Source organism: Oncorhynchus nerka, linkage group LG22 (genome assembly GCF_034236695.1).
Source record: "Oncorhynchus nerka isolate Pitt River linkage group LG22, Oner_Uvic_2.0, whole genome shotgun sequence".
In the NCBI taxonomy this organism is placed as follows: Eukaryota; Metazoa; Chordata; class Actinopteri; order Salmoniformes; family Salmonidae; genus Oncorhynchus; species Oncorhynchus nerka.
Window position 1 is genome coordinate 92,041,081 of NC_088417.1, and position 14,707 is coordinate 92,055,787.

Genomic DNA, 14,707 nt, shown 5'->3' on the forward strand with positions numbered 1-14,707 from the left:
CTGATGATTCTGACTCTGTGTGAATTTTGGAGAGACTGGATCCTTGCCTTCTGGCTGATCATTATGTGGTGTCAGGTTGGGTCGGTGAAAGTGACTAATTGGCCCTCTTGCATTTCTCCAAGAGGGCGTGTGCTCCGCACCACACGAATGGGAACAAGAACACTGGCTTGGCCTTAAGTGTTGAAGGATTAACAGAAGTTGAAGATACCCGGTGTCTGTGACGCCCGAAGTTTGGTGCGATGCAGACCCGGTGAAGAGTGGTGAAACAGAGAAGACACTGTCTGTACTATTGAGTTTTGATGCAGGGTCTTTACCAAATAGTCAAGTTAGGATGTGGCTGTTCTGAGAGCAGAGGGGGGGGGGCACAACTCAATATTTGGAAGGTGTTCCTAATGTTTAGTACACTGTATATCGTATTACAGCTTTTCAAATAAAATCTCACTCGTTTGGTTTCTATCCAATTGGCGACAGATTTTCATGTCAATATTTTTAGAATCCGGATAAAAATCAGTGATCGATGACATAGCGCACACAAAATGTACTGAATAAAAATCTAACTATTGTGTTAAATAGGAAATGTGCCTACTCTGGTCTTGGCACCTGTGACCTAGCCCACATCTCCTATATACGATGTGGGTAGGCTGTGCAGGTTAGCTATCTACATGAGACGATGATGGATAAGAGCCAGAGTATTTGTATTTGTCAAACGGCAGTCACGCATCGATCACCATGTCACCAGAATAAGACCCTCTATTTATTGGAAAGCAGCATCAAGCTTCTCACCGTGCAGTTCCACCACCCTTCATAACTTATTTCATCTGTAGCCTAATAAACTATTGTTTACTGAGTCGTAGTGGGAGGATCACACACACTATATCATCGCGTGACTCCAAATGTACTTTCATATGGTTATTTCAATATTTTGCACATAGACGTTTCCACCACTATTTACCACATAATACATTTTACTGACACAAAAAGATCCCACCATGTCGAACCAACAAATGATCTGTCAGCATTTACAAAATTACACCGAAACCTGTTTCCATCATAGCTGTCGTGATCATATTATTTAATTTTATAGGATATGACTTCACTCAAATAAAACTGGATGGAAATGTGGTTACTATGGTAATAATATTGCTACGTTTCACTTTAACAATTTAAAATGTCAGCTTAAAATGGTGACAAATGTTTCCCTACAATCAGTGTCGTCAGTCATAGGCATAAAATCTGTATTTTTTTAATGTATTAACTGCACGGTGATTCACATTTTCGATCATTTAAAAACTTCTACTACATGATAAAGTACAGTCGATAACAGGCACTTGGCCCTAAAAACATTGATTAATTCAAGACCACTTCACATAATGGCACTTTAGCCTCAAGTCCTGTCCACCCACCCACACACACAGACCAAGGACACAAATCCACATCACCTAGCAACAAGTTAAATATGGAGTATCCTGATCCCAGATCTGTTTGTGCTGTCTTGCCCAACTACTACGATCGATGTTTAGCTTGACAGTGACAATAAGAGTTGGCAAGACAGCATAAACAGATCTGGGATCAGGCGACATATGGAATGAACAGAGAGAATGTGACATTGGTTGAACAAGTGGTCCTTATCCAACTACAATATGTTGTACTAAGTGGCATGGTCTTATATAGGCACAGAGATACTGCTATGGTTTGGACCAAAGAGTTAAGTTCCATTTAAGGTGTGTTAAACTAATCCATCCGTTCCCAGGGTGGATTCTAGGCTTTCCCAACAACCTTATCATTTTGGGGGAAGAGTTTTTTGGACAGAAATGCCTGAATGTGAGGCCAGATCTTGTTGGTTTCCGTTCCTGAGAATGTCTCCAACATCCCTTTGCTCCTGTTGGTAGAAACAGTCATCATAATAATCATAAGCACTAGTTTTGAAACGTTTTGAAACAGGTAGGTACTCCCTGATTGTCTCCAATAAGAACACATATTTCCACATTCCATTGCAAAATGTTTTTGCTACAGTCTAGTCTACTGAATACAACCTAGTACTCAACTACATAATGCTTTCAAGGTTACCAACAAAGATTCACTGTTTAACAAAGGGAAAGAAAACACTGGAATGAATTCACTGTCTGATCTCCTGTCTAAGCCTGAATCCTTTGTTTACAGTCCCAAGCTATTTCAGTTCTCCGACCGGCCCCTGTAGTAGGGTTAATTCAGAGTTCTCTTCCCGTTGTCCAGTTACCAGTGACAAAGAGCCCCAGAAGCCATCTTATGTACACAGGAGCTATTGACTGTTTTCCTTCTTTAATTGGCCACAGAAATAGATGTGATATGAACCAATCCTGACATTCAGTCATTCACAATGATGTCTAAATGAGATGAATGTCCATTTGTTATGTCCCAACTCTGAAAGGGCAGATATAAGCCTTAAAGCCTATGATGTAAGAAGATAAACTGCAACGTTATTACAGAGTTACAGTTTATATAATGTAATAATGAATATAAAAGCTAAAAATAAAATTATATATATATATATATATATATAGATAGCTCAGGTTTGCGACATTACCTGTAGTACTCCAACACGGGTTGTGTCTGGTTTTCGTAGGACCTCAGCCTCCTGGTGATGGTCTCTGGTGTGTCATCGTCTCTCTGAATCAGAGGCTCTCCAGTGACATCATCAAGGCCCTGTAGCCAGGAGGGCCAACCAAAACAGACCAAACAGTGAGCGTGTTAAGATATGCCATTTAACAGATACTTTTATCCAAAGCAATTTACAATGGTGCGTGCATACATTTTCATATAGGGGGCCCAAGCAGGAATCAAACCCACGGTCCTGGCGTTGCTAGCATCTTACACAAACTGAGCTACACTGAGGTATATAGCCTAGTGGTTAGAGCGTTGGGCCAGTAACCGAAAGGTTGCTAGATCAAATCCCAGAGCTGACAAAGTAAAAAAAATATGTTGTTCTGCCCCTGAACAGGCAGTTAACCCACTGTTCCTAGGCCGTCATTGTAAATAAGAATTTGTTCTTAACTGACTTGCCTAGTTAAACAAAGGTTAAATCATAAAAATTTTAAATATTGTACGATTTAGTAGTCCAACATACTGACATAGTGGTACGTAAAATGTAAACCACACAGCCTAAGCCAGTACTGCCTGTTTTACGAAATGCATGGAGGGGGAAGTGAACATTCATGCAGAAACCTGTATGGTTTAGTAGAAGAAAAGAAAACAACCTATGACAACCTTGCCTTAGGTGACGTAGAAAGCAAACTTGAACAGACCCTTGAGAAAGAGAGAGTAGACCATATACACCTCCCTCCCAGATCAAGCAGCCTCTGAAGTGCAAAGATTAGTAAGAGGCTGTCATCTACTGAAGTTTCATCCTGTTTGCACAATTCACATGAAACACTGCTTTTTGTACTACATGTGCACCTCTATTGTATGAAGTATTAGTCCTCTCAGACTCAACACATTGGAATACAAACACTACTGTAGGTAAGTGTTTAACCTGAAAGTCTTACTATTCAAATTGCATTCAACCTCCTACCAGCATGTTTGTAATTGCAAAAAAGCAACACTAACACAGGTATAATGCACAGGCTCTAAAGAGCAGAATACAGAAAGCTGCTGGGAGAGGTGAAGGAGATTTCATTCAGTGTTCTTTTCATGGTTAAGAACAGTCGCTCTTGTCATTAGCTAGCTTTAGCTAAATATCAAGCTGCTCTTTTAAAAGCTCCTAATTTACCATGCAACCACCTATTTGAAATCGTAATGCTTTGAACACAGGCTTTAGCCTGTTTGGAGTGCCAGGTGGGCAGGGTTTGCAATTTTAGGACTTTTCTATTGGTTTCATTGCGCCAGGCAAGTTCAATCAAACACAGCTCAAGTATATGAAATGATTCCAAATATTATTTGAACTCAGGTGTGCTAACAATGTCTTGTTTGCTCCAGTTTAAAATGCATGGACGAGAGCAAAAGGTCCCCACTTGGATTGCCACAGCAAACAAATGCCACACTGGATGCGTTCGGAAATGGCACCCTATTCCCTGTATAGGCCATAGGGCTCTGGTCTAAAGTAGTGCACTTATATAGGGAATAGGGTGTCATTTGGGATGCACAGTTGTTTTATCTGTCTAATCCCTTCTTCCGCCATCTGTCTCTCTTTCTCCTCTAAATCTCTCCATGCCGCAGGTACACGTAGTCTGTGCCCTACTTTAACGTTTAAGGATTGTTTTTTTTATTTTAATACCCATATTTTGAAAGCATGACTTGTAAGTGAGCCAGGCGCTGTCAGGTGGTTGCATGGTGAAAGAGCAGCTTGAGATTCAGCTAAAGCTAGCGAACGACAAGAGCAACTGTGTGGTGGGAGAGATGGAACAATAAAAAAAAGAGGTCTTATCAAATAGTTTTTTAAAATACACACAGTGTATACGTGTGTTTCTACTATCCTGTTACATGGTTATTACATGTGTAATCATTTTAATTATGTTATAATAAGGCCTGTGTGTTAAAACTTGGCCACATACATTTGGAGCAGAAGCTTCAATATAGCTCAGTAGTATGTAGCCGTCAAATACATCCGTGACTCAGACTATACTTACAGAGATCTTGGGTGGGTTGAAGTCGATGTTGTAGACGCGTCCGCTAGGCAGGTGGAGCCAGCGAGAGGTCAGTCTCTGTTTGATGGTCTGGAAAGGAACGTCCATGTTGATGACTGTGTCCACCCTGCACACGCCGTCTAGAGTCTCCGCCTGAGTCACGGTGCGGGGGAACCCTTCCAGACAGGAGAGACCAGTGGAAGCATAGAGATATATAATACACTACTGGTTGATGTTATAAACCTTCATAGCTTGAGAATGTCCATTCTAGAGTTTTATGTTCACAATCTTCCCAAGGGGGAACCCTGACAGGAAAGTAGAGGCCCAGAGACATGGCTCTTTTCCAATTCATCTTTCTGCGATTTCTCTCATCTCTTCTCGCCTCCTCCTTAACCGTATAGGTGGAAAAGGTCCAAGGTCCCTTCTCTCGTACCTTCTTCTCCAATGCGTTTCAAGTTCCTTGGTGTCCACATCACCAACAAACTGTCACAAAACACACCAAGAAAGTCGTGAAGAAGGCACGACAACGCCTTTTCCCCCTCAGGAGACTGAAAAGATTTGGCATGGGTCCCCAGAACCTCAAAAAGTTCTACAGCTGCACCATCTAGAGCATCCTGACCGGTTGCATCACCGCCTGGTATGGCAACTGCTCGGCATCCGACCGCAAGGCACTACAAAGGGTAGTGCGAACGCCCCAGTACATCACTGGGGCCAAGCTTCCTGCCATACAGGACCTATATACTAGGTGGTGTCAGAGGAAGGCCCAAAAATTGCCAAAGACTCCAGTCAACTTAGACTGTTCTCTCTGCTACAGTACGGCAAGTGGTACCGAAGAACCAAGTCAAGGTCCAAAAGGCTCCTAAACAGCTTCTACCCCCAAGCCATGAGATTGCAGAACAATTATTCAAATGTTAATCGCTGTTTATCATCTATGCATAGTCACTTTACCCCTACTTACAGTGCCTTCAGAAAGTATTCAGACCCCTTGACTTTTTCCACATTTTGTTACGTTACAGCCTTATTCTATTTTTAAATCCTCAGCAATATACAGACACACACACACACAATACCCCATAATGACAAAATAACATTTTGCAAATATATAAGAAAAGAAAATACCTTAATATAAGTAATCAGACCCTTTGCTATGAGAATTGAATTTGACCACAGGTGCATCCTGTTTCCATTGACCATCCTTGAGATGTTTCTACAACTTGATTGGAGTCCACCTGTGGTAAATTCAATTGATTGGATATGATTTGGAAAGACACACACCTGTCTATATAAGGTCCCACAGTTGACAGTGCATGTCAGAGCAAAAACCAAGCCATGAGGTCGAAGGAATTGTCCGTAAAGCTCCAAGACAGGATTGTGTCGAGGCACAGATCTGGGGAAGGGTACCAAAACATGTCTGCAGCATTGAAGGTCCCCAAGACCACAGTGGCTTCCATTATTCTTAAAATGGAAGAAGTTTGGAACCACCAAAACTCTTCCTAGAGCTGGCCGCCCAGCCGAACTGAGCAATCGGGGGGGAAGGGCCTTTGTCAGGGGGTTGACCAAGAACCCAATCGTCACTCTGACTAGAGTTCCTCTGTGGAGTTTTGTTCATTTATTTATGTAGTCACTCCCTGAACTTGCTTCCGACTCTCAGCGTACATCGTTACAGAATGACGACTCAACAAAGGGAAGCATCAGGGAATGTTTGTTTGTTTTGTTTTGGTGTTGGAGGTGATGTCGGGTCCGGGTGTCCGACCCAGAGCTACCTGGGAGGCCTCAGCGGGCTCGACAGGCTCCCGTGCCTCAGCGGGCTCGACAGGCTCCCGTGCCTCGTTGTCTTGGTCGGCGTCCTGCGGTTGGAGCCGCTTCAGGGAGAGGATACTGTCACATGTGCTCCTTCTCTGGCCTCTAGTTCACCAGGCTGCCCGTTATGGCACACACCTGTCACCAGCGTTACACGCATAATGACACTCACCTGGACTCCATCACCTCTTTGATTACCTACCCTTTATATTATCACTCCCTTTGGTTTCTTCCCCAGTCGTTATTGTTGCTGTTTCATGTCGGTGCAATGTTCGTGTTTCTTGTTTTGTTAATTTATTAATTAAATGTATTCACTCTCACCAACGTGCAGTGTGATCTGGGTTCCACATCCTTTATTTAAAGTAAGTGAACCACACAACAAAACAATAAAGACTAAATGAAACGACAACGGAGTGCTAACATGCAACTACACAAACAATATCCCACAAAACACAGGTGGAAAAATGCTACATAAATATGATCCCCAATTAGAGACAACGATAGCCAGCTGTCTCTAATTGGGAATCATACCAAACACCAACATAGAAAACAAAACTAGAACCCCACATAGAAAATATAAACTAGACTAACCCCCCAGTCACGCCCTGACCTACTCCACCATAGAAAATATGGACTCTCTATGGTCAGGACGTGACACTGGTTGAGAGAAAGGTCTTGGTCGGTTTAGCGACCACCTAAATCCTGCTTAATGAGCAGGCCGTCCCTGGACACAGAGACATACAAATGGTATTCAATAGTTTATCTGACTCTGGGGTAGTAGATGAAGGATCTCATTACCAAATTCCCAAAGTATCCCTTTAACATGATGCATGCATGACTGTACTATTTGCCACTATCTCCCACTTTGACAGCTATTTTGAAATGGAAAACCGTCTTGGGCCAGGCTGAACACACACTGATCTGATAGTCCATCCGCCTAGCATCACATATCATTTACATTTACATTTAAGTCATTTAGCAGACGCTCTTATCCAGAGCGACTTACAAATTGGTGCATTCACCTTATGACATCCAGTGGAACAGTAGTGCACCTAATATTTTAAGGGGGGGATGAGAGGGATTACTTTATCCTATCCTAGGTATTCCTTAAAGGGACAGGGAGAGGGGTTATAGGAACAGGGAGAGGGGTTATAGGAACAGGGAGAGGGGTAATAGGAACAGGGAGAGGGGTTATAGGAACAGGGAGAGAGAGAGGGGTTATAGGAACAGGGAGAGAGAGAGGGGTTATAGGAACAGGGAGAGGGAGGGGGTTATAGGGACGGGGAGGGGGTTATAGGGACGGGGAGGGGGTTATAGGGATAGGGAGGGGGTTATAGGGATAGGGAGGGGGGTTATAGGGAGGGGGGTTATAGGGATAGGGAGAGGGAGAGGATCTGGATCCCTACAAATCAGCCGGGCTAGACAATCTGGATCCTCTCTTTCTAAAATGATCCGCGGAAATTGTTGCAGCCCCCATTACTGGCCTGTTCAACCTCTCTTTCGTATCATCTGAGATCCCCAAAGATTGGTAAGCTGCCACGATCATCCCCCTCTTCATAGGGGGAGACACTCTTGACCCAAACTGTTACAGACCTATATCTATCTTACCCTGCCTTTCTAGTTAACAAACAGATCACCGACGATTTTGAATCCCACCGTACCTTTCTCCCATGCCATCTCGTTTCCGAGCTGGTCATGGGTGCACCTCAGCCACGATCAAGGTCCAAAACGATATCATAACCCGCCATCGATAAGAGACAATACTGTGAGGCTGTATTCATCGACCTGGCCAAGGCTTTCGACTCTGTCAATCACCACATTCTTATCGGCAGAATCAACAGCCTTGGTTTCTCAAATGACTGCCTCACCTGGTTCACCAACTACTTCTCAGGCAGAGTTCAGTGTGTCAAATCAGAGGGCCTGTTGTCTGGACCTCTTGCGGTCTCTATGGGGGTGCCACAGGGTTCAATTATTTTCTCTGTATACATCAATGGCGTCGCTCTTGCTGCTGGTGATTCTCTGATCCACCTCTACGCAGACGACACCATTCTGTATACTTCTGGCCCTTCTTTGGACACTGTGTTAAAAACCCTCCAGACGAGCTTCAATGCCATACAACTCTCCTTCTGTGGCCTCCAACTGCTCTTAAATGCTAGTAAAACTAAATGCATGCTCTTCACCCGATCGCTGCCCCGCACCTGCCCGCCTGTTCAGCATCACTACTCTGGACGGTTCTGACTTAGAATATGTGGACAACTACAAATACCTAGGTGTCTGGTTAGACTGTAAACTCTCCTTCCAGACTCGCATCAAACATCTCCAATCCAAAATTAAATCCAGAATCCGCTTCCTATTTAGCAACAAAGCATCATTCACTCATGCTGCCAAACATACCGTCGTAAAACTGACTATCCTACCGATCCTTGACTTCGGTGATGTCATTTACAAAAATAGCCTCCAGCACTCTACTCAGCAAATTGGATGCAGTTTATTACAGTGCCATCCTTTTTGTCACCAAAGCCCCATACACTACCCACCACTGTAACCTGTATGCTCTCGTTGGCTGGCCCTCGCTTCATACTCGTCGCCAAACCCACTGGCTCCAGGACATCTATAAGTCTTTGCTAGGTAAAGCCCCGCCTTATCTCAGCTGACTGGTCACCATAGCAGCACCCACGCGTAGCACGTGCTCCAGCAGGTATATTTCACTGGTCACCCCCAAAGCCAATTCCTACTTTGACCGCCTTTCCTTCTAGTTCTCTGCTGCCAATGACTGGAACGAATTGAAAAAAAATCACTGAAGCTGGAGACTCATGTCTCCCTCACTAACTTTATGCACCTGCTGTCAGAGCAGCTCACAGATCACTGCACCTGTACATAGCCCATCTGTAAATAGCCCATCCAACTACCTCATCCCCATAATGTTTTGTTTTTTTTGCTCCTTTGCACCCAAGCATCTCTACTTGCACATTCATCTTCTGCACATCTATCACTCCAGTGTTTAATTGCTCAATTGTAATTATTTTGCCAATATAGCCTATTTATTGCCTTACCTCATCTTACCTAATTTGCACACACTGTATATAGACTTTTCTATTGTGTTATTGACTGTATGTTTGTTTATTCCATGTGTAACTCTGTGTTTTTCTTGTCGCACTGCTTTGCTTCATCTTGGCCAAGTCGCAGTTGTAAATGAGAACTTGTCCTCAACTGGCTCTAGCCTTTAGCTCGTGCAGATGTTGGCTGTAATCCATGGCTTCTGGTTGGGATTTGTACGTATTGGTCACTGTGGAGCGACGTCGTCAATACACTTAATGATGAAGCTGGTGACTGAGGTGGTCTTAGTGCCAGCATCAGTTTGTGGTGGTAAATAGATGGCTATGAATAATATAGATGAGATATCTCTTGGTAGAGCTTATCATTAGGTAATCTACCTCAGACGAGCAATACCTAGAAACTTCTTTAACATTAGACATCGCACACCAGCAGTTATTGACAAATAGACACACACCCCCGCTCCTCTTCTTACCAGACGTAGCTGCTTTGTCCTACCGATGTACGGAAAACCCAGCCACCTCTATATTATCCGTGTCGTTGTTCAGCCACATCTTAGTGAAACATAAGATATTACAGTTTTTTGTGTCCCGTAGATAGGATAAGCGCGACCGTAGATCATCAAGTTTGTTTTCACGTTGGCCAATAATTGTAATGACAATTTACTCACTCGCCTACAAATCCTAACAAGGCACCCTGACCTTCTCCCTCGGTATCTCTGCCCCTTTCTTCACGCTAATGACGGAGATTTGGGCCTGTTCTCTGGAAAACAGCATATCCTTTGTGTCGGACTTATTAAAGAAAAAATCTTTGTCCAGTTCGTGGTGAGTAATCGCTGTTCTGATGTCCAGACGCTCTTTTCGGTCATAAGAGATGGTAGCAGCAAATTTGTGTACAAAATAAGCTGCAAAGAATGCGAAAAAATAAATAAATAGCACAGTTGGTTAGGAGCCCGTAAAAACGACAGCCATCCCTTTTGGTACCATTATCAAGAATAGCTTAACGAGTGCAGGTGCTGCTTACTGTTCAGCAGCAAACTGTTCAAATAATGTAAATGTTTCTTAGAAACAAATCCAAAGCATATTCCTACTCACTTGATGGTGTCTGGAGTGTACTGAACGCCTTTTTAAAACATATGCCTATTGCGTTGTCTATGTTGATGTGTCTAAATCTGAGTAACGGGTGGCCTGGCTGGTCTAGCGGTAATGCTGCAGCCTCCAACACACTTCATTGTTTAAGTCCGACCTATATTGCCCTTTGATACAACCTTTATCTTTCCCCATTGTCATCCTCCCTCTCGCTCGCTGTTGGCGAAATGCGTGTGGTGCAGGTGCTTACTGCTTACCGTCCAGCAGCCAGCTGCTCTGCTCTATGCTCCTCATCTCTGTCAGGATGAGACGGGAGATGACGTCATCAGGTACCAGATGACCCTGATCGATGCATGACTTCATCAGAAGACCCAGCTCTGCAAGAAATCACGGTGGAACATAAAGATCAGAGCTGTCATCTTTAGTATTTAAACATGTACACATTATGCACTTCATCAGAAGACCTAGCTCTGCCAGGAGAGGAGATACACAGAGCAACATAAAGCTAAGACCTAGCTCTGCCAGGAGAGGAGATACACAGAGCAACATAAAGCTAAGACCTAGCTCTGCCAGGAGAGGAGATACACAGAGCAACATAAAGCTAAGACCTAGCTCTGCCAGGAGAGGAGATACACAGAGCAACATAAAGCTAAGACCTAGCTCTGCCAGGAGAGGAGATACACAGAGCAACATAAAGCTAAGACCTAGCTCTGCCAGGAGAGGAGATACACAGAGCAACATAAAGCTAAGACCTAGCTCTGCCAGGAGAGGAGATACACAGAGCAACATAAAGCTAAGACCTAGCTCTGCCAGGAGGAGATACACAGAGCAACATAAAGCTAAGACCTAGCTCTGCAAGAAGAGGATGCAGAATAACACAAGGATCAGAGCTGTGATCTTAACTTTTTATTATCTCAGAAGACCCCGTTCTGAAAGGATAAAACACAAAGCTGTCATATATATTTTCCTGCTCTGCCAGAAGAAGAGATACAGGAACACAAAGAGCTCAGCTCTGTCAATAAATGATTAAAATTACAAAGTTCTCTCTGCCTCATGTAAAAATTTGTAGAACTGCAGGAAATTAGCTTGAAAAAGTACAAAATGTTCTCTCCAATGCCAAGAGGCGGGCCTTTAAAATGTTAATTCCCAGGGCCCGAGGGCAATGCACTGCCGAAGTCATAACTCCTTGTATGCTATTTTTTCATCTCACTCGAGTTGTGTTCTGATTATGAGGGGGTCCTTGATTCATTTGCTATCATAAAAGAGTCTTTGTCTGACTATAATACAGAAAATAATTTCTGTAACAGGAGGTTTTGCAGGCCTGGGCCATATAAGGAGCTGCATAGAATGCTAGCCTACTGTGCACAGTGGAGCTCATCTCAGGCTAGAACAAAGAAGCTACACACCACACTGAAAAAAATTCAGGCTTGCATTCTTTGAACTATTACATTCTTTGAGGACTTGGCACATGGCTTGCTGTGTGCCAAGTGTGTGTGTACTTTTTATTTTTTAAATGTACTATTAAACTGATAACTAGATCACAGATTGTATGGGTAATAAAACAAACTATTTTGTAATGTTTTAAATGTGGGTGTTCTGAAAGAACTCTATAGTCCTTTATGGGTTTCATTTCATTCCAGTGTGGGGGAAAAAGGAGCAAGGGCGTGTGGGAACAAAGTCCTTGAAAGTCAGTGGTCTGCTATAGGCTACTCCTCAGTTTATGATGGTCCTCACATCTGATGGGACTTCAGTCAAGATAAGAGCTAGAGCAGCGTGATAATAAGTTGCAGTTACATACCGGACCACATAACCTTCACTGTAGAAAGCTCAGGTGGCAGGTAGTAAAGAATATCAGGTTACCTGTGCACAGGTCTACTATAGCTGTAGATCTGCTGTAGAAATATTATTTTTTTAACAACTCTTCTTTCCACTCAATAATATAAGATCAGGGTCTTGTCTGCTCTCCAGTTAGACTCGAGCTTTTTGCAGCAAGATAAGAATATGATTGTGGAACTGGACTGAACTGTTTCTCTTATCATAGCCAGACCAGAACAACACTTTTTTTGTTACTGCTGGGGATAATTTTGTTTGCAATGTATCGGTATATTACCATCTCTGTAATCTTTGATTTAAAGAAATAAAAATAAACTCTTGATCTTTCTTTCTCGGATAATGACCAACCACCATCGTCGTTTTCAAGACATCGCATGCTTCATTGCATCACCTTGTGGATAACAGTGTTTACATTTTGTGCATAACATCCAAAAGAATCTGATTGCATCCGATATTTTCATATTCATTTTAGTTTATGAATGATTCTTTTTTTACAAGTATTAATATCACACCTACAATTTACCCACTGGGGACACACTGGTTGAATCAACGTTGTTTTCCACGTAATTTGTTGAACCAACGTGGAATAGACGTTGAATTTACGTCCGTGTCCAGTGGGTCTGAACATGGTAGCAACATCTACGCTATCTAATGTGTTAACTGCTGCTGTTCATGCATGAGAAACACCTAACACAAGCCAGTGGGAACAATCTGACTACTTGGAGAAAACTGACTAGGGTATGGTTTACTTCACATTCTGCTTATTTTAATCAGCCATAGCAGCCATTTCCATGATCTGCTTTATGTGGAGAGGTTTAGAACTGCACCATGGTCTAATCTTACCTGTTTGGGCTTTAATGTTGGCTCTCAAAAGGTCTCCACTTGAAAGATGCGATAATCCGAAACGTTTTACTATGCGCCCCGACACTGTGCCCTTCCCTGAACCTGGAGGTCCCATGATAACCGCCCGGAATATCCTTTGTTGAACCATTTTCCAATGTTATTGTTGTAATCAGCACGTCCTTCCCATAAAACTGTAATTTGTGCGTTTAGACGATAACTTCTGTTCGATCAGAATTCTCCATGCACCCTTGCTGGCCAAGTCTATCCACTGTGTGCAAAAGTGCAATCGCCTACTGCGGACGACTCCTGTAGCAGTTCTAGTTTGGCTCTTGAAATTAGCTCTTTTTTCGAAGACCTTGACGCGGATAGAGGAGGAAGAAGTTCATAACAAGAAAACTGCTTTGTCTCGCTACTCGGTGAGGACGCTCGCATCCACACAGCCCCAATCTAACGACGTCAGGAATAATAGCGCACTCTGGCGGTCTTTGGGTCTGACATCCACTGTTTCGCCGGCTGCTTTACCATCGCTCACAGTTTTACATCAGAATTAGACATTCACCCATGTTTCTCAAAGGTCAAATGTCGAAGTTGTCCTGTGAATTGTATAACACACTTTATTGCCTACTCTGTAGGAATTAAATTAATAATACCATTTGCCCTAGATATGCACCACATTATTTTCTGTTGTTTGGTGTTTTCTAAATAAGGACATGCTATGTTTTTTTTGTGTGGATTTATGGCCTTTTATTTAGACCAAAATAGTCGTAGGCCTATTGTTCTTTAGTCATAGTATTCCTAGTTTAAATGTGTGTTGCTGTTCTGGTCCATTAGTGTTATTTATTTTTGTCACGTTGTGTGTGGACCCCAGGATGAATAGCTGCTGCTTCAGCTACTGAGGATACGAATAAAAATCACAATAACATAAAATACCATTTGGAGAGATAATGGGTAGGTTCAAGCGATGTCCATATGCTTCCCAGTAGAAGTTTCGTTTTGGACTTCGGTAAGGTTTTTTTCGGATGTTCTGTCACACAACATTTTTTCTCATGGCAAACCGAAGTTCCGGAGCCAATGTGTATTCCCCTTTGTCAATGATTGGTCAACTGTAGGTATTCTTCAATAAAGTATTTTTGTCATTTAACAAGAGACAACTTGTTATCAGGTATGTGGGTATGTTTAAGTCAGCGAGTGAAGTCGGGGGAATTGCATCCAGTGATGCCAATTTAGCAATTTTGTTGCTAGATTTAGCAACTTTTCAGACTACCCTGGCAACTTTTTTTTCAAACAGCAACTAACAAATTTAGCTACTTTTAAAAATGTATTTGGAACTTTTAGCAACTTTTGAAAAGTGACTCAAACGCTAAAATGCACGCATTTTCCCTCTAAATTACACAAAAACGATTTTCTCTGTCACACACTCAGTCACTACACACGTGCCTGGCATTGAGTGACGTCAACAGCAAGCGCTCAGCTCGTGCACAGACAGCAGCA

The 14,707-nt window shown here is 42.8% G+C and overlaps 1 protein-coding gene across 1 annotated transcript; it reads right to left on the minus strand.

The window, feature by feature from the left end:
• Positions 1-732: 732 nt before the first annotated feature.
• Positions 733-13,688, minus strand: LOC115105994 (GTP:AMP phosphotransferase AK3, mitochondrial-like). Its single transcript, XM_029628555.2, has 5 exons — positions 13,217-13,688; positions 10,798-10,917; positions 4,602-4,774; positions 2,564-2,682; positions 733-1,879 (listed from the first exon to the last, which is right to left on the minus strand). Exons 1-5 carry the CDS (start codon positions 13,362-13,364, stop codon positions 1,759-1,761), a joined length of 681 nt encoding a protein of 226 aa, XP_029484415.1. The 5' UTR covers positions 13,365-13,688; the 3' UTR covers positions 733-1,758.
• Between the last annotated feature and the right edge of the window lie 1,019 nt (positions 13,689-14,707).